At 40.9% G+C, this 20860-nt stretch overlaps 1 protein-coding gene across 1 annotated transcript in view; it reads right to left on the bottom strand.

The window, feature by feature from the left end:
- Positions 1-20860, bottom strand: part of LOC101846394 (WD repeat-containing protein 44) — a gene marked incomplete at its 3' end in the record, with an annotated part of 72846 nt that overhangs the window by 23600 nt on the left and 28386 nt on the right. Inside the window, 4 exon segments of the mRNA XM_013090102.2 lie at positions 6976-7134; positions 9480-9720; positions 18128-18660; positions 20349-20427. Coding sequence (XP_012945556.1) covers positions 6976-7134; positions 9480-9720; positions 18128-18660; positions 20349-20427 — 1012 coding nt within the window.

The raw sequence follows: 20860 nt of genomic DNA, 5'->3' as shown, positions 1-20860 counted from the left end.
TATAATACATGTGTCTTGCTCAGCAGAACTCGAGATGGCCCTGTTTTTGCATTTTCCATGTATTTTATGGTTGTTCACTGAAGATATTTTCGTCATCATCACAGAGAAAAATATTGACATCTTTTTTCTCACCGAAACTTGGTTAACACTATGTGGTGATGAGGTAACACTCGTTAATTTAGTACCCTCAACCTACGTCTTTAAATCTTTTCCACGCCAAGGTCGAAGAGGGGGAGGCATTGCTGCCATATACAGAAGTTTGTTGAGCCTTAAAATAACAACTAGTGTACTTAAGTGTGACCACGTAACATTTGAAGCTATAAATTTATCTATGGATCTTGGTTCCAAATTTTATAACGTCGTTTGTATTTACCGCCCACCATACAGCAAGATTAACAAGTCAACGGAGTCTGCTTTCTTAAAAGAATTTGCAAAGTTTTTATCGTCATTTTCGGTCAAGAAAGGTTATCCTGTTGTGTCTGGTGATTTTAATTTCCACTTTGATTCTCCATCGTCACCTGGAGTCAAACATTTGACAGAATTATTCAGACAGCACAACTTGGTTCAGGTCATCACTGAACCCACCCATCGTTCTGGCCACACACTTGACGGAGTCGTCATCAAAAAAGACTCGGACGCTTTTAGAAAAATTTATGTTGTAGACAAACTATTTTCTGTCCATTACTTCATCTTACTTGTGTTGGATGTGACTAAGACCAAGCCTGAAAAACATTCTGTGTCTACAAGGAACAACAAAGGAATTGACATTAATAAGTTTAAAATGGATTTGTTGAAATCTTTAAGTAATTTTAAAACAGTCTGTGTTGATTTGTATAATTCCACTGTTAGGGCAATTTTTGACAAGCACGCACCACTTGTAACACGTCGTCTGTCGACTAGACCATATGCACCATGGTCTGGGGTTGAGGTGAAAGCGGCCAAAATCGAATGCAGGAAGGCAGAGAGACAATGGCTTCAAACAGGGCTCACCATCCACAAGCACATTTTTAGATTAAAGAAGCAAGAGCTGAAATTTGTAACTAAATATGCTAAAAAGAAATACTATGTTTCTAAATTGGAAAATTCAAAATCATGTAAACAATTATTCAGCATTTGTGATGAACTATTAGGGAGGGTCAAAGAGACAAGTCTCCCGAATTCTTTTAGCGATCAAGAACTACCCGAAAAGTTTGCTGATTATTTTACAGATAAAGTCCAGAAACTAAGAAACGACCTTGATGACTATGAAACATGTTGTGATTTTGATGTATATGATGGGGTGATTCTTGATAAGTTTAAACCTGTTTCTGAAGAATACATTAAATCTGTAATTCTAAAATCCCCTAGCAAACTTTGTGATCTGGACTCTGTCCCTAGTTCTCTGTTCCTAGTTCTCTGTTGTCTTCCTGCATTTACAAACTGATCCCATTTACTACTAAAATCATAAATAATTCTCTAGTGTGTGGATCAGTACCAGATTCGTTTAAAATCGCTCTTGTAAAACCTTTGCTTAAGAAGCAAAACTTAATCAGAATGTCTTAAAGAACTATAGACCTGTTTCAAATCTACCTTTTTTGTCTAAAATCCTTGAAAAGGTTGTCCTCGAGTAGCTTCGTCATCACTTACAAGAAAACAATCTGTTAGAGCCATTCCAGTCTGCCTATCGAGCTAACCACAGCACATAAACAGCACTTCTTAAAGTCATGAATGACATGCTTACTGATTGTGATTCAGGAAAAGTTGTTTTGCTGAGCCTTTTAGATCTATCAGCAGCTTTTGATACAATTGACCATCACATTTTATTGAAGCAATTGGAAGTGTCTTTTGGATTATCCAGGACTGCCCTTAGCTGGTTTTCTTCTTACCTGTCAAATCGTTACCAATCTGTTTTTATTAAAGGGATTAAGTCATCAGATCATGCTCTTAAGTATGGGGTCCCCCACGGCTCAGTTCTCGGTCCAGTTTTGTTCACCATTTATACTCAACCACTTGTCAAGGAAATAGTTAAATATGACTTAAAATACCATTTCTATGCTGATGATACCCAAATTTATGGTTCAACATTGTTTACCAACTTAGATGAACTTGTCCATCGTGCTGAAAATTGTATTGCCTCAGTGAAAAACTGGATGAACAAAAATAAATTGATGTTAAATGATAATAAAACAGAAGTCATTCTGGCAGGCAATGCAAAGTCTGTTAAAGAGGTTGACCATGATCACATTAAAATTGGTGATGCAAAAATTTTATTTTCAAGAAAAGTTAAGAATCTTGGCATCTATTTTGATTCTAGTTTGTCAATGTCGGCTGTGGTAAATCATCTGATCAGCTGCATGTATTTAGAAATAAGAAAAATTAGTAAAATACGTCATCTGATCAATATCAAGTACACTGCTTTACTAGTAACTAGCTTAATTTTATCAAAACTCGATTATTGTAACTCCTTGTTATCAGGAATATCACTGGAGAAAGTTAAAAGACTTCAAACTGTCCAAAACAATGCAGCACGTTTAGTTTTACCGAAAAGAAAGCAAGACTCTGCTAAACCTCTTTTACGAACTTTGCATTGGCTTCCTGTTGAGAAAAAGATTGTGTACAAGTTGGCCACCATGTGTCACAAATGTTTGAATGATAATGCACCATCATATTTATCAAATCTGTTGAGACTGTACATTCCAACTCGCAATTTAAGGTCATCAGCTGACAAAAAGAAATTTATTTTACCATCTATGAAACTTAAAACAATGGGTGAAAGGGCATTTAAATACCAAGGCCCCAAGATCTGGAATGCTTTACCAAGTACGTTGAGAGAAAACAAATCTTTTGATTCATTCAAATGTCAGCTGAAGTCGTTTCTGTTTTTAAATTAATAAGACGAATATTTGAAATAATTTTCTTTAGTCAGAACACAACGTTTCATGTTACCGTTGTATGCTGTACTGTATTGTAAAGCGCTCAGAGCCTGTGTACTTTATTCGGGGTTGAGCGCTATATAAATGTAATTTATTATTATTATTATTCACCATACCCATGACCACGTGAAAGAGGTTTAATTTAAAGCTTCACAAACTGAAGCACATCAGGCATCCAGGCTTCACTTGAGATGTTGTCACATGCTGGAGCCAGTTAGCCTAGAGGAAATTTTGCACTTCGTGTGTAACCTTCCAGAGAGACATTGTTGGCCTGCACTACTTCTAGATCTACTACTTGTTGGGTAAGGGGTTTTTTGTTGTTGGAAACCACTGAAAAACTGTGCAGAAATTGATTGGTGGCGATTTTGTGGGACTTTCCATCGACATTCCATCTTGATATTGTTATCCTAAGCTCATGCAGTTGGCAAATAATAGGACAGGCGAAGAAAAAAATAGCAAAGCTGTCATCCACATCATGCAAACAGTAACTTTTTCAGAGATAAGAGACATCTTTTTTTATCAACAGCTGATTGGTTTCAGCTACGTGCACACCATCTGAAGATCGACATATATTGTGTGTGTGTGTGTGTGTTTGTGTGTGTGAAATTAATTTTCTTTCATGTTTGTTTAAACATGTAGAATGAGAATGGTGTCTCTTGTAGGCTATCCGTTGAAAGTGAAGAACCAAAGTTATCCCACTTTGTGCCACGGTCTGTATTTCATGGTAAAATGCGAACATAATTCATTTTCATGTTGACAAATTGATACACTCTGTCACTGATGTGATCTTCTTTTGTTATACGAGCCGATAAACTCTCACAACAAAGCAGAAACAACAAAAATACATTGAATTTAAGTAAGGTTCCATGTAGGCCATTCTAGTGAGTACAGTGCGAGAATGCTCCATCACCCGCACCAACGCACTAGTCTATGGCCGCTTTTCGCATTGATCCTACGGGAACAGGGTAGGCCTCCAATGCCGAGGCAAGTCGTGCGGGCTGGATGGCCTGAAACTGAGAAGGCCTAGGTGGCGACCCATGTGTTTGTTTTAACATGGCACTGGGTCTTCCTCGTCTGATACATTTCGTTTTATTGTCACCCTGGTGCAAAATCAGAAACAAAATAAAAATTACAAACAAAATACAAATGTACAAACCACCACCACCACCATCAACAACAACAAAAACAACAACAATGCGGCTACTTTCGATAGGGACCTCAGATGGGAATGGTTTGTTTTCTTCATCTTGATCAGTCCTGCCTAAGACGGCCACCTGTCTTATACGGCCACTTTTCTCCTTTACAATGGGTGACCGTCTTACACAGGTTTGACAGTACTTAAGGGTATCTACTCACCAAATTTCACTGCTACCGCAGTTCCTGTAACCTCAAATTGGTTGATCTATGCATCACTTTGCCGTAAATATCCACACATTTCCCTCACTTAACTCCACATGAATTATTGAGTAGGCTCTATAGGTTTTATTATTATATATACACACATGTCCTGAATCATTGTCTCTGCATGTTGTACATCTATGTGTTGGTCACTGACAGGGACAACAGACTGATGGTTGGTGTGGCAATTCTGACTTGTACTGTGTGCGGGTCGTTTTTTTGTGTTGAGTGTGCTGAGAGCACGGGTACATGTTCCTTGTGAGGTTGTGTCTGTCTCAGAAATGTTGGTGCTAGGACTAGCTTGGTTTGTGTATGTTTCTTGACTGCTGTAGTGAGACTGGGGGTCACGTTGCTTTACTGTGGCACATCCAAGAGAGCAGATTTTTTTCTGTTCACAGACTGTGCACGTTTTTGCATCAGTCTTCACTCTAAGCACACCAAATGTGTTGACTGCTGTCAAAAGAGTCTTATTGTTTGAAGGAACACTGCACTATTTCGACATTTAGCGCCAAGGATTGTTTTATAGCATTTCAAACACATAATTCCACTCAAACACAAAGACGAGATCACTGGCTATTTCCAAACACAAATACGGCTTTTTAAAGGATTTTCTCTGCTTCCTTGTAATGTTCAGTCTTAAGCACACTCTACACAGACTGTTTAAAGGGGAGACATGACTTTCAGGGTTGTGCTCCATTTTAAGGTCTTCGTTTTATACGGCAATAACGTTAGTAAATTCGCAGGCCCAACATAATAATCCGATGTAACTGAACAACCACACCTCGGTAGTACTGAAATTTACACACTTGAAACAGGATTTGTTAATGAACACGCACATACTAATCCCAAAAAAATTCAAAGCACCGTTTCGTCGCATTAAATGATTATTTAACCTCAGTTTGAAATAAGAAAAGCGTGTTACACAGGCAGCAAACAGACACGTGTAGAACACCTGGTATAAAACGTAGAAGACTGGGACTTTCTTTAAGAGGAGGAGAAATGGTGTTGCTAAAGTCTATAAATTAAAACTACTTGGTGGGTCTAACGGCACCCGCAATTGAGGTAGTAAATGAGACAATTTTATCGAGAACGCATCCCAGTTTATAACGGTGCGATGAGGTAAAATGACCCCAATAAAAAAGGTCAACAGGTACCGGGCGGGGCGATTAATCATCTCTGGACAGCGCGAGCTGCGGTGCAACTAAAAGGCTCGTTTTTGGCTGATTTCGTGCGCCGTGAGAATTACCATAAATATCCGTAACTTACTTATACAAGACAATACGATGGCGACGATGGCGAGTACGAATCCTTTGCCCCGGAATTTCCGTAGCCCTTCGCTATCTCACGGTTTTATGGATGGAGTTGATGATGATGATGGGGGAGCAAGTACGGAACTGTCAGAAAATACGGATTTCCGTAAAAATATGGAAGATTGGAAGCACCGATGACCGTATAGCACCTTTCGGTGGTACAAATAAATTTGTATACCATAGAAGCCAGAGAATTAATTATGTAGGTCAGAATTCAAGTCCCAAGTTGAATCTGTAAATTCATTACAAAGAAATGAGCATAATTTGGTCTTTCATTTAGGGGAAAGCAGACACTATAGGTGAAAAATAAAACAAAGAGACAGAAACAACAAAAGGAAAGTAAAGAAGAAAAACCTGCCAGTAGCATCCTCCAACCCTCCACAAGGAGTATGGAATAGCTTTACAGAAAAAGGCATCGATGCATGAACACATTAATCTCACAGCCGTTACTTTTCCATTAAGGTTTCAAGCAGTATTTTTTTTCATTCTTACCGTATTGAAAAGTGAAACAGAAGCATGAAGTACAAATCAAAGAAATAAAAGTTACTTTACATAAAGAATAATACAACGGCTAGATCATTTCGGAAACACATCTAAAGAAAATGAATCAAACATTCCGCCACTGAAATGAAAACCAGTTTATGCGAACGGGGGGTCATATCAACTTTTTTAAAGGCTACATTCAAGTGAACTATCACACATCTTAATGTTAAGTTTGATATTAATCTCTATATTAAAGGAACATACAGACATTATTTAGATAAGACATGTTTTTCCTACATTTGCAACAAGACATGACTTTTAGTTTATAGTTTAATCAGCAGTATCGTAAAGTAAAACCTTTTAATCAAATGCCATAAATCATAAAGGTGATTTTTTTTTCAACCAATACAGCATCGAACAGATACTTTTTCATGCTTGCCATGTGCACCCCCACTCTTTCCCATTAATATTTTTTTTTAGTCAGTGATCTTTAAAGGTTTCTGTGACACCAGCAAATGATCTTCTCTAGCCTTAATTTGTATTATTATCCATTCAGGAAGTAGACAAAGCCTGGGGATACTTTTCCTCCAGACTAAAAGAAAAAGAGGTAGGACCGATTAAATTAGAACAAGATCAATGCGCTGCATCTAAAACAGCACAAGATCAATGCACATCACAAGATCAAAGCACAGCACGTAAAACAGCAAAAGATTTTAAAAGATCAACGCCCAGCACCTAAAACAAGGCAAGATCAAAGCCCAGCACCTAAAACAAGGCAAGGTCAAAGCCCAGCACCTAAAACAAGGCAAGATCAAAGCCCAGCAACACAAGAACCTGAAACAGCACAAGGCCAATGTGCAGTCGGCACCTACTTGAGCATGGATATGTCTGCTACCCTCCATGACCGTCTTGAGGTCTAAAGCGTTTTCTCGATTCTTCATTCCAAGACAGGGTGATGGGGGTTCTCTCCTCCCAAACATTGGAGACGGTGGTTCCGGCAGATCAGTGGCAGATGGACCGGGAAGCTGGGCCTGAATGGGAAAAGACAGCTGCATTAACCATTTCCAGGAAGATGATGGAGTGTCTTTCAGTCACTTGGAGCAAAAAAACGGTCAAATGGCATATCGGTGGATGGTCACTGTAGAGTGTCCTTGAACAAAACACAACAGCCCTAGCTAAAAAACAAGGCACTGCACAGAGACGACTACCAATGGCATGTTTAAAAATTCATCTGTATTGGTGTGACTTTATGGATTTAGTAACTCTGATAAAAGATTCTATATATGTATATTAATTGTGTGTATAAGTATGCATGCATATTTATGTACTGTACATATGCATTATGCCATTGTAAACCAAATTCCCCCTCAGGAATCAAAGAGAGTGTAATTATTTTTTAAAATCTCAATTTCCTATTTCCTTCATGGTGAAACCAGCCATCATAAACATTGCAATTGCTGTTCAGTCATACTTTTCAGAGTCTCTGAACATGTGTTTTAAACAATATAAACAAATAAATTCATTTTTCTTTTCAAGAAATACATGAGAGAAAATAATAAAAGGAACAAAAGATTTAAGAAATGCACCTTGACTAATAAATGGTCAGATAGTGAATTAAGGTAAGAATGATCAAAATAAACCATCTTCATAAATGAAAAGCATGTACACATGAACACACATCCGCGCAAGCACACACACAAACACACGCACACACACACACACATTTAGGCAGCCTTAGGAACTCAAGACAAATTCTGCTGCAGAAGGTAAAAGCATGGAGAGAACTACAGTCCAACCTACCATGACGCCCACCTATATAATACGGCCACCTGTGCAAACGCCCACTTTCCATTTCCCCCCTTGCATTTTTTCTATATATAAATTAACTGTGTAAAACGGTCACCTGGCCAACGCGGCCATGGCCACCTTATTTTCTCAATCCACTGTAAAATTTGCCTTCCTCAAGCAGCCAGGCGTGGTCACTCATTGCCCGATGCTTTGTCATAAATTTTTAATCGGCCCCTCACGTTGTGGACGGCCCGTCATAATTCATTCACCTGTCGTTATTGTTAGCCCCCCCCCCCGGTGAATGTTTACCCAAGTTGACCAATGGGTAGGCCTAACAATAAATTTTCAACTGCTGGTGAGGGAGGCGTGATCTGTCATAACCTATAAGCCCCGCCCACAACTCATGCACAAAATGTGTGTGAGGTGACTGGTCACTGTTTTGTTTACCTAATCTATTTTGGTTTTTTGGGGTTTCTTGGTAAGTGTTTTACAGCGCTGACAACTACATAAGGTCATATGAGCGCGCAGGATACACTTAAACATTTTCAGAAGGTAGTAAATTTTGAATTTTGCCCAGGTGGCGGCCGAAGCCTACTCTTATCGACCACCAAGGGATCTGTAAAGAGCGCAACTTGCACACAGGATCTCCGAGATTTTTCGCCCTTGTCCGAAAAGGGTAAGTTTAGATCTTTCCTATCATAAGATCAGGGGAGTGGCTGAAAGACAACAGTAAAAAGGAGCCAAGTGGAAGCAGTGGAAAGGCTGCAGAAAGAGTCAGGAGCCCAGAGGAGGGGGCATAGGAGGGGACGGGGTGGGGTCAAAAAGTGGAGACGAAAGCAGACAACAGAATATTGCTTGAGAACAGGAAAGGAGGTGAAAGGAAACAATTTTAGAGAAGAAAATCTTTCCGTCGCTACACGGATTCGAACCCAGGACCTTTGAATGAGAATGAGAGGCGAACACCTTAACCTCTAGACCATGTGAGCCCCCTTACAAAATCTGTGACAAAGTAACAATGGACGTTGACGTGAACTTGCTTTACAATGGGACTCGGTCTTCATCGTCTTACTTACATAATATTTTGTTGATTTTACCTTTGCACAAAAATCAGCAACAAAAAGAAAGCTTGCCAAAAAACAAACCCACACAACACAAAAAACCTTTCTTACACCACCCACCCCTCTTTTCCAAAAGAAACCAAAAACCCTTTTGAATTAGCCTTACGGCAGTCTAAAGTCTGAGATCAGCTCCGGTTTGGACCTCAGAAGAAAATAATTTGCTTTCTTCATTTTGGTCAATCCTGCCTAAGAGTACTAAGATGGCCACCTGTGTTATACAGACACTTTTCTCCTTGACAATGGGTGGCCGTTTTACACAGGTTTGACTGTATAGCATTGCAGCAGGTCTTTTCTTCCTTGTTATATATACATGCATGAGTATCATTAGAGAGCAAATGAGACCACACCGACATCTGTGGTGCAGAAGTTAGATGTTTCAAGATTGCATACAGTAGATGGACGTTTGATTGCATTTTGTAGGGGTTTTTAAAAAATAATTTTATAAAAAATCTTCAAAAATGAAATCTTACCAGATTTCTGGATTTCTTTCTCCGAGGGGGCGCCACAGGGGGTTGCAGGGTAGTTGGCGGCGTGCGCTGTTGGGACTTTGTACTCTTCACAATGTCTGGCTCGGAGTCATCAGCTTGGACTTGTGTCTGCTGGAGGATAGTGTCCACTACAGTGTCTGTGGCCAAATGACCGCTACCCAGTTTGCTGCCAGTGATGAGTAGCGTCAGACTTTTATTCTGTTTCTCTTTTTCAGGCTGGAACCTGTAAATATTGTTCAATTGTAATTGAATGAACAAATAATAAAAATATTAATCTGAATAACATTAACTTGTTTATGTAATCTGTTCCAATTTGGTACCCGGTATTGGCACCGATCCTGAAAAAAAAGGGGGGTTTTTCGTTTTGATTTTTTATAGTAGAGGGTTTTACGGCGCTTGCAAACTGCATAAGGTCATATGAGCGCCAAGGGGTGGGTGTCAACAGAGAAGTCTTTACAGGGAATCAGACTTATTCTGCTCAGCTTTCTAGCTTCAACAGCACAAGGTCAGCTTCGACTATCAAGGCACCCCGGAAATAGCAAGTCACAAGAGAGTGACAAACATACAAAAGAAGTAGAGGAAAATGACAATAGTAAGGATTAAGAAAGAAAAAGCAGCAGTTCTCTGTTGTAGATCAGGCACAGTTATGAGCATGACATGAATCAGCCCATTTACAATTCTAATGTGCTTGAACAAGAAATGTCCCCCCTTTGGGAATGGCCTAAAGACACTACAGTCAGTGGCACTGCCCCGGGGGGTAACCAAAAAAAAAGTTAATTCTCAAATTTTTTAATTAAGCAGTCAGCCAGTAAATTAGTGAACATATTTCGTCAGCGGTTTAGATTGCGGTTTACATGCAATCGTATAAAAATCTGCAGTTTTCTTCTTCTTCTTCTCTGCCTTCCCCAGCTAGGTCTAAGGAGTAGTTGACAGGTGTTTTTCCACCTGCAGTACAACCGATTTTTACGTATGTAACTATTTTTCCTACTTCGCAGGGCCTCCTTGCCCTAAGGCAACCACATTCCAATTACAAAACTACTCTATATTTTTTATACAGTGGAACTCGGATTCAACGAGCTCGGATTCAACGAGCTCGGATTCAACGAGCTCGGATTCAACGAGAGAAGATGGATTCCCCTTTTTTTTTCTTCTTTAAAATCAATATAAATAACCCGGATTCAACGAGCACTTAAAACAGCAAGCTTGGATTCAACGACATCGCTTCCAGGGTGAACAGCCCCTGCAGACGTAGCTTCGCTCATTTTTCTCCCACAACGAACTTTTATCTATTCCCTGAAACCATCCATTGCACCTGCATCATAAACCATTATTCACTTAGCTGATTGCATGCAACCAATCAGCGGCCTTCTTTCATACCTACACATGCGTTGTTGGCACGAGTATGTCGGGGTCGGATGGGTGGCCTGCACATGTGTAACTGTGTGTGCATGTCGGGGGAAGGGCACCATCGATCCGGACGTGTAACGTCGCAGATACAAACGCGTCAAAATCTTCAATCTTCTCACCCCGCCCCCCCCCCCCCCCCCCCCCGGCACTGGTCATTATTACAAAGATAAGCTAGTCTTGACGTTCTTGTTCTTGTTCTTGTTTCAGGAAGCAACATCCCTGCACTCCGGACATGTCCATTGATGCTCCGTTGCTCTCTCCAAAATGTTGCTGAGGGTCCTTCTACTGATTGTGCCAGTGCACATCTGGTTGAACGTTCTTCTGTTCTTTCCTGCAAGGATGCCAGATTTTCCGCTTCCTTTTTTTATTCCCAAAAGCATCATCTTCTCCACGGCAGCACTGGCCTCTGCCTCCCTATCTTCCTCCTCAATCAGTTGGCGAGAAAGATATTTCAGGATCTCGACCCTATCTGGTTGAACCATATTGTCAACTAAGGTGGCCTCACCAGCCAATCTGTCGGCTTTTTCATTTCCCCTAACACCTGCATGGCCAGGGCAGAAAATCCATGTGAACGATCGTACAGGCGTTGGTTCAATAGCTTGAATCCATTCCGTTCTCACGAAACCTTTTTCGATCCTTCTGAGGGTACACATGGAATCAGTGATAAGAACAGCATGGGTTGTGTGGGGGCGATCTTGAGTCATCCAATCAAGTGCTTTCGTGATGGCTTCAATTTCCATTCGCATACTTGATGTAGCCCTGCTGCAGGCTCCAGATGCACTGTGTATGATTTTATTGTTGGCGAATGCAACAAATCCCCATCCACTTCTCTGGCTATCTCTTTTCACTGAACCATCTGTATAAATTATAGGATCCCCTGCTTTTGAGTTTGTGTCAACAATCTCGTTGATATCGCTCTCGTTGATGGCAGCCGCAACATTTCTTCTGTCTCTGCCCATGCTTATTTTGACCCTGGTGAGGTCCCTGTATTCTCCGGCCACCTGCTCCCATTCTTCGCCTAGTGGTAGGCTCTCAGGTACACAGATTGTTCTCAGGGAATCCTCTGCTTCCGCCATCCAAGATTTTCCTCTCTTGATTCTGACTCTCCTGTTGTCATGAAGTGCTTTGTGAAGTGGATGATCCTTCTTGCCCCTTACACTGAGATACATCTTTGCCTGAGCTATCTTTTGGCGTACTCTGATGCCACTTAAACCTAGCAAGTAGCGCATGCACAATATTGGAGTGTCCTTGGTGCAGCCCAGCACTGCTCTCATTGCCTCATTCTGCACTCGATCCAGCTTTGCGATCTGTGTGTCGGACAGCGTGAGACAGCCCAATCCGTAATCAATGACAGACAGGACGACCAGCTGCAACATCAGGAAGAGCACTCTTTGCGGAATCAGAGCGGCCGCCATGGTCTTGATTGCACCAACACCTCGTTTGGCCTTTGTTACCACATGATTCACATGCTTGTTGAAGGACAACGACCTGTCGAAGACGATTCCCAGATACTTCAGCTCTGACTGTCTGTCGATAATCCCATAGTTGCAAGTGATTGGTGGAGTTATGTCTTGGACAATCCTGTTGTTGAGGGAACACCAAAGTACCTGCGCCTTTGAAGGATTGATGACTGCTTCATTTTGGTCGCACCATTTTACAACTGAGTGAGTGTCTTGACGTAGATCTTCCTAATGAATTGTGCGCTGGTCTACGGAATCTAAAGTTGCCGTATGCTAGGCTAGGCTCTACACAGCAACACAACTTTTAGGCAAACAATAGAGATTACACAGACGTGCATTAGAACGAATCTGTCTCTTTTTTTTGGCACAGCTCATAATATGCAGGCATTTCAGGCACCACTTGTTACTTCTCTTTATACATTACTTCTTCGGTGCCTGTAATTTCTACACAAAACTTCATGTTTACTATAACAAACACTCGGATTCAACGAGATTTTAAGTCAGGCCCAGCGACCTTGTTGAATCCGAGTTCCACTGTATTGAATAGAGTATTTTCAATTCTGGTAGAATTGGCGTGGCCACTGACAATGTATGAAGTTGCTCTGTCAAGAGTTGAGATGATCGAAAGAAAGTGTAACAGCTACATCAGGAAGTGGCTGGGGCTACCCCGTACCATTAACACGTCATCCCTGTACAGACATAGAGGTGCGCTTTAACTACCTCTCACGTCAATCATGGAGATCTACAAAGCAGGCAAGATTAGAACCGTTTTGATGTTGAGAGAATCAAGGGATAAGGAGATCAGTGGAAAACCTCCAGATGTCAAAACAGCCAGAAAGTTTGATTGATTGATTGGGTAGATGTTTTACGGCACAATTTTGGTCATTTAAGCGCCATCAGGTTTCACCGCTACAAAATCAGACGTGTTTTTAATAAAGAGTCTTTCGGAGCTCGCAACCGCAAACGATCACACTATTTCTATTATGCTAAAAAGACGAACAAACATTTATAAAAAATTTTTTTTGTAAATATGGAAAAGGCTTATTTACATTTGTACATACAATACAAATCTCAGTGTATGTATATATACACCGACAACGACAACTATATATTTTCACATTTTATTAAACAGTCCAATTTCTTTTATAAAACTTAAAATTCTTCTAGGTTCTATGATGTTAAAAAGGGTCTTAATATCTTTACATTAAAAATATTTATCACGGACATAATTAAAGTCGACACATTCCATTAGGATGTGCCGAACTGTGAAATCTGTGTTGCACGCCACGCAAAAAGGAGCTTCCTCTCCTTCGAGCAAATGTTTGTGCGTGACGTGCGTGTGTCCTATTTTTAGTCGGGTAAAAATTACTTTTTCCCTTCGTGGTAGAGAAAATGGTTTCCTGGGCGTAAGTTTCAGTTGAACGTAATGGAGTTTGTTGTGTATTTGTTGATTTCAACTTTGGGACCAGGAGGATGTGATGTGTTCTTTTACTTTCGGTTTCATGTCAGAGAAAGGGATTTTACTATTTTTGTTTTCAGGTAGTTTTAGAGATTCTTTGGCAAATTGGTCAACGGCTTCGTTGCCATCAATGCCTACATGGCTTGGAAGCCAAGCTATTGTAATAGTTTTTCCAGACTGATGTAGAAAATGCAGTTTAATGATAAGTTTCAAAATTCTGTTGTCGGAGGTGTCAGAGCGCTCTAAAGATTTCAGACAAGAGAGAGAGTCTGAAAGGATTAGGAAGGTAGACTTGGTTGTTTTTAGTTTTAAACAAAGAGATTTCTTTTCAATTCTCTCAATGGCCTAGGCTGTCACCAACAACACACAAGGGCAAGAATTTTCTAACATCTTGTCAGTCTAACGTTTCCCTTACTCCTGGCTCTGGTACTTCTACAGCCTAATGTTTTTCTAAAGACAAAGTGGCACTGAGCGACTACTAGGGCTCAATGCTAAGAGGATGTTATTAATGTTAGACAGCTGCACGTGATGAGAAAAGAAAAACTAGGAACCCTGATTTGCATTTCTTTTAAATGCACAGTACTACATCTTACACAGAATCATGTCAATCCTACAGCAGTCTATGTAAAAATCCTTTGAACCTGAGATATAATTATTTGAAAACTGTAAACAAACTCTCCTTCACTCCAACTTTCTGAATATTCAAATAATGTGAAAGTACTGTAAACAGCTTACACAGCTGATAACTTACATTTCTAAAGTTTTGAGTCCCATTTAGTATTTCTGCTCTTTAAAAGCTATGTCTTAACTCACAGGAGACGGTTCACGCAACATTTGCGAGCACCAATATTTCCCCGAGAGGCCATTCACGCACCCCCTGTGAGCACAAGTTTCGCGTTTTCTCCTCGGCAAAGTATGTGCGCGAAGCTGCTTGAACCATCTCTTACCGTGCAGCCGACCTTTGTCTCATTTCGTGCGAAGTTTCACCGGAATTGGCTGGCCACTTTTTGAGTTATCGACCGGGAAGGAAAGTCAGTCACAGTGAGGCCCTACTTTTGTTTCTCTGACTGGTGTCTGTTCTCGCAACACTTTGTCAGTACGATGGCGGCACGTTTAGTTTTAGGTTTTACGGCACTTGCAACACAATAAGGTCGAAGATTAGGTGTTGCAAGAGAGTAACAAACACAAAAAAAGAAGGAAGAGAGATCAGGACGATAGATCTATGATAGGAAAGAAGGAGCAAACCACAGCACAGCACCCGCCAACCACCCACTTGGTAGCACGAAAAGCAAACATTTTCAAATGTTTCCACGACTTTGGCAGTTCAGAAAATTCTGTTTATGACATTTTAGACCATGGGGATCCTGATTTCAATGTAAATGAGCATCAGAGCACTGATTCTGATAGCGAATGTTCTAGATCTAGACTAGGCAAAATTCCGCTTTGTCTGGAGCCATGTTTTTTTTTTTCACACTGAAGTGGATTAGACATATATCGATTACCTGCCTATTCATGAGTTTGGACTTATTATTCATTTTGAAACACAAAACCTAATAAAAGACACACACAAGACTAATTTTGGGGGGTATTGTTGGTTTTTTTTTTACATAAGACGATACGTCAAAATTTTTTAGCGAGCTACAAATTTTAGCACATTTTCAAAAAATCATTTCTAAAAAACTATACAAGATATTGCCTTTCTGTTTTTCGTGTCGTATTGGGCATGTTTAAATCTGTTATGAGTGTAAAAATTAGGGCTGTACCCCGGTAGCAAACACGCTCGCGCTCGCAAGACCCTAGTTCAAGTCACAAGCCTCAAATCACTAGGTCAAATCATCAAATCAAATCACCAGCCTAAGCTTCAAGTACACACACCAAATTGCAATCCGCGAAGCCACTCGTGTCTGACCCCCTCTTCCTTCCCCTCCCTGCTAGCAATCCGCGAAACCCGTAACGTCAGAAAGAGAGGAGGGGGGGGGGGGCAGAGAGACCCCGCGCACAGTGTCACTGCGCCACAAACTAGTCTGTTCGATTATTCGAAGACATACGAGCAGCGGACGGCAGACAAGACTCAAATCACAGCAAAGCAAAGCACTTGGTCCCAAGACCTGCTTTGCGTCTCGTATTGCTTTGTGCTAAGGGCTTGCTCTCCTGTCAATAAATCTGCTTTGGGTCCAACTACCGCCCTGGCAAAACAACACCGCTCGTCAGTACAACACCGCTCGTCGGGCAAACACGGCTCGTGGGGCAAACACCGCTCGTCTGCACCGAGACGCAAGATCTACCGGTAATACACCCCGCTCGCGGCGTGAACTCTGAACTCTGGACGTGGAGGAAGCGAGAGGCAGCGCTGGTTTTGCTGCAAGGCGAAGAGGGCTGTAATAGTCTAGTGCAGACCGTTCGCGACCTCAGTGCTTTAACGGTGAAAATGTGACATCTTCGTAGGCTCACATTTTGTTATGAGCTGTTTTCACTGGTATTAAAAATGGAGATACGACAAGAAAGCACTGGGGTCGCGGTATGCTAAACTATTTAGGACGCAGAATAAAGGTGGGACTTACAAACAATTTTTAACTGACAAAATAAATCAGTATTATTAGCATCCCGTGGCTTGTAATTTAATCACTCGCCTAAACTGCACTTCCACTCCCACCCCGACACTTAGAACAAGTTAATGCATTGGGGAGGGGATGACAATCGTGATTTTGTTTCTGAACAATGTAAACAACTTTTGATTTGACTGCTTCCCTATCAGAAAATCATTGTTAAGGTAAATTATATCACAGTGTTAATTACATTGTAGGCCTATAACTTTTTAAAAAACATCTTGCTGCACTGTAACTGATATTATGTATGTATTGTGCATGTTCTACAATACAAATATTAATTATGATGTCGAATTACGCCCAGAAAATCAATAAAGCAAAACATAATCCTTCCCCCCAAATAATTTTTTTTTTTTAATCAACAAAAAACTGAACCAAAAAAAACACCAAAAAAACAAGACAAATAAAACCCTGTCAAACCAGGAGGCGTAAGGGGAGGGGTGGGTTCTACGGAAAGCGCGGGGTGGCCAACACCTCTCACTTTCCCAGCCATACCACCCCCTCCCCTCCCCAAACAGAGCCATCGCTGGAAGTGTGAGGGTTTTTTAGGGCTTGTCAGCAGAAGTATCGCGCGCTCAGTAAACAAAAGTTTGTGACGTCACGACACAAATCAGTAAGCCCGTCCGCCGTCTACGAGTAGCAACTCCGGTAGGGGGCAAGACTCAAGCCCGCTCGCAAGCCTCTGGCACGAGCCGTCCGTTTGCTCGCAAGCCTTCGATTAATCGAGCAGACTCCAGCCCTAGTAAAAATGGAGGTTGTATGTCTTTGGGAAGGGTGTTGTTTGAAATATTGAAAAGCCCCCAAAAACGCCAGTATTCAGCGTATATAGACCCGAGAAAGCCCCAGTCTCCAGTGAGTTAAATGTACCTGAGTGCAGGAACTTTTTGTTGTAACGTGCAGTTTTCTAGGGACTTAAGTGATCAAACGTTCCTCTATAATGTACAGTGTACATTGTGAGAATAAAGAAAAATGACAAAAAGTTATAGTATTACCATATTTAGAAATCTGAGGTAATTAGCTACAGTAAGAGAGAGAGTACTTTGCAAATACATTTGTCAGTGGATGCTTACATTCCACCAACCCCACCCCCTCAACACACACAAACACACACATACATGCACCCACGCCCATGCTTCAAAATTCTTTTCTTCCCACTACTCCAATCTCCTACCCACCAGTCGGTTCAGCAAAAAAGAAACCCAGTAGTTATGTCCCTGATGCAAGGTCAGCATTTTGATTGATCGACATCATCGGCATGATCTCAATCCCCACCACATTCATTTCCTCATGCGGGTATGTCTGCCACTTGGGATTGAAATGAAAACCCCCCCCCCATCAAAACAGCCCCCCCCCCCCCCAAAAAAAAAAAACGGAGAGATTAAAATGAACTGTTTTTTTCCATCAGATATCAATAGGTGTGCCCCCCACCCCTGGTAGAGAGTGAATAAATGTTACTCCATAATCTCCCGTCACCACCATTTTGTTTTGGCTAATACATACTTCAGCCAAGATGTTAAAAATCTTGGGTTAGAATGGAGTATGTTAAACTGAGGTTTTGCTGTACTTTGTCTTCAAAGTATTTCAGTATTCTGCTTCTTTTGAAGAGTCAAGTATTCTTCTTCCTTAAAAGAGGCAATCTTTTAGTAGATAAACTCTTTCAAAGGGTTTGGCACACAGACAAGAGTCATCAACCCATACCTATCCATATTCTGATCCAAATCACTCAACTTGTCCTCTCTAGATAAGCTGCGTCCACTTTCTTTGCCCACGCTTCCCACACTGGCACGATCAGAGATACTGCTCCCACTTCCTCTGCTGCCACCTCCCACAGCATCCGCTCGCCCATCACCCTGAGAGGAAATCCTCTCCAGGCGCTGAGAGAGGGCCAGGCTAGTGCCAGCCGTGAGCTGAGAGTCGTTCTTGGGCAGGTCGCCCCATGAGCCCGAGCGTTTCTTGGCATGCTGCTGCTGGCGTAGCGGCTGGCCCGGACTGCTAGTGCAGCCATTGTTCTCCATCTTCTCTATGGTGTTCGATTTGGGGGCTGTGAGTGGTCGCCCACTCCCGGACAGAGCAAATACGTCAGGAATGTCCGCAGAGGTGTTCGGTGAGTCATTTTCTAAAGATGAGTCATGAGATGTAGAAAAAAAGGAGCGGTCAGAGCCCAGGGTCTGACGCATCTCTTCCAACTTTCTTCGCCGACCCTCAAGATCAGAGTTAGGTGGTTCTTGTTCCTAGAACATAAAAAGGGAAGAAAAAAGGCCTTTTATTTAAATCATAACTCTTTTCTATTTTAATGATTATGATTCGTGTGCAAACTTTTTTTATTGTGCTGATACAAGTTGGGGATTGCTTACAGCAGGGGAATATGACTTGCAACCGTAAGGTCGAGAGTTCAAATCCTGTACGGGGCCCAACGTTGTGTCCTTGGGAAAGGCACTTTACACTAATTTTCCTCACTTCACCCAGGTGGGAATGGGTACCAATCTATAGACAGCGAAAGATCTTGTCAGTTTGTTAGTGTTTGAGCGCTTAATCAGCAGCTCGCACTGTATGCTTCCCGGGAAGCTGAGAATGTTTCTGAGTGTTCTACGGTCTGCAGGGGTAATAATATAGTATAAAACGGATTGAGCTTGCTGTTGAGTGGGGGTATGCACTATACAAATGCTATTTATTTATCATTATTATTATTATTATTATTACTAGAACACTCAAGACTACACACTGACAAGATTTTTTTTTTTTCCTGCTTTTTCTTCCTGAAAGCACTTTTCAACTCGCATCAGCACAGTAAAAAAATTCCTTCCTAATAAAAAATAATCACCAGAACAGAACTAATAAAAGAGTGAAAATGGGAGAGATACTTGTCATTGTTAGAAACAAGATCGCAGCAGCATCATGTCCGAAAACAAAAATTTGTATTGCAGGTTCTTCTTCTTCTTCTTCTTCTTCTCGATCGCATCACACTTGAAGTCTGGTATCTGTCATAAATTGGGCCGTCCTGCTCAGTTCATCTGGCGGCCCGTATAGCTTCTCTTGTAGCGTCAGTGGGGTTGGCCACGTTTCCTGTCTCAGGGCCCTGTGTGTCTTGCGTATTGCAGGTTAATTTGCTCCACAATTTGAAATACTAAAAATGTCCTAAACATTTCTGACAGAGACTTTTTTCCTTCATTGAATAAAAAAAAATACTTCTTTTTTAGTTTTAGTGAGTTTTACAGCACTTGCAAAACAATTAGGAAATGTAAGTGCCGAAGAATAGATGTTTTACAAGAGGGTAACAAACACAAAAAAGTAGGGGGAGAGATAAGGACGATAGATGTTTGAAAGGAAAGAAGGAGCAAACCACAAGAGAGCACCCGCCAACATAGCAAGTCATTCAGTGCTAGGAAAAAGTAAGACTCATACATAGGAATAACAGAGAAAGAGAAAACAAGTAGAACTACCAGTGGCACCCTCTGACCAAAAACACAGGTGAATTGCATACACTAAGTAAGAACAACGATTGCACACAAAAAAATATATCATTTGAGAAACAAAGCAAAACATCTTTAGCAGTGTTTAAAGATTGCACATATATGGACTGTTGACGGGATTGAGCAAACCATCTAGTGGCGCACAACATTGGTCCCAGTGGCGACGGGATACCAATTAATGTACATGTACTAAAAATGAACAACTTATAACAACTCTTAAAAGTGAAAACACTGAAAAGGAAAAAATTCTTTAATCTTTAATTTTTTAATCTTTTTTTCACTGACAAGGAATTTCTAATGAAAAGTCGTCTAAACAATGATCCACAACACAGTAAATTTGAGTTTTAAGAACTACTTGCAAAACTGAGAAAGGGAAAATCCTTTTTTCATTTAATCAGTGTCCAAAATTTTAGACAAGCCACTAGAAACACAACACAAAGCCCTCACACCTTATTCTGTGCTTCGTCTCTTTTCTGCTGTTGCAGTTCTTGTAGGCGTAGCTCCAACTCTTCATCTTCTCGCTTGCGTCTGAAAAAAAAACAGCAAATAAAAATATGAGGGGGGGGGTTTTCAGAGACTTTAATTTTCACCACTTTCCAGAGCTCAGTGAAAATAAAGGCAATTTTTATGCTTATGAAAGTCTGTTTACTAAACTCAACTGATAAAAGTGCACATTGCACAAGAACAAAATGGTAAGCTAAATGCCTTGGAAAAAAGAAAACGAAGATAAGATACATGTTATTAGAACAAAAAACACAATGTAAATGTGACAAATCTAGTTTTGACAATAAAGTTTCAATAACACTTTTGAACTATAAATACACTACTCAAGATATAAAATCTATTTTCTCTCAGACATGGCTCAAACACAGGTACACTTATGATCTATAGTGCTGACAAAAATTCATGGTGTAACTTATAGTCAAATATTTCCTTAACTATCATACATAGACTCTCCAGC

The sequence above is a fragment of the Aplysia californica genome, unplaced genomic scaffold, assembly GCF_000002075.1.
Source record: "Aplysia californica isolate F4 #8 unplaced genomic scaffold, AplCal3.0 scaffold01142, whole genome shotgun sequence".
Taxonomy (NCBI): Eukaryota; Metazoa; Mollusca; class Gastropoda; order Aplysiida; family Aplysiidae; genus Aplysia; species Aplysia californica.
The sequence above is the reverse complement of the archived record's forward strand: the minus strand, read 5'-3'. Positions and strand labels throughout refer to the sequence as shown.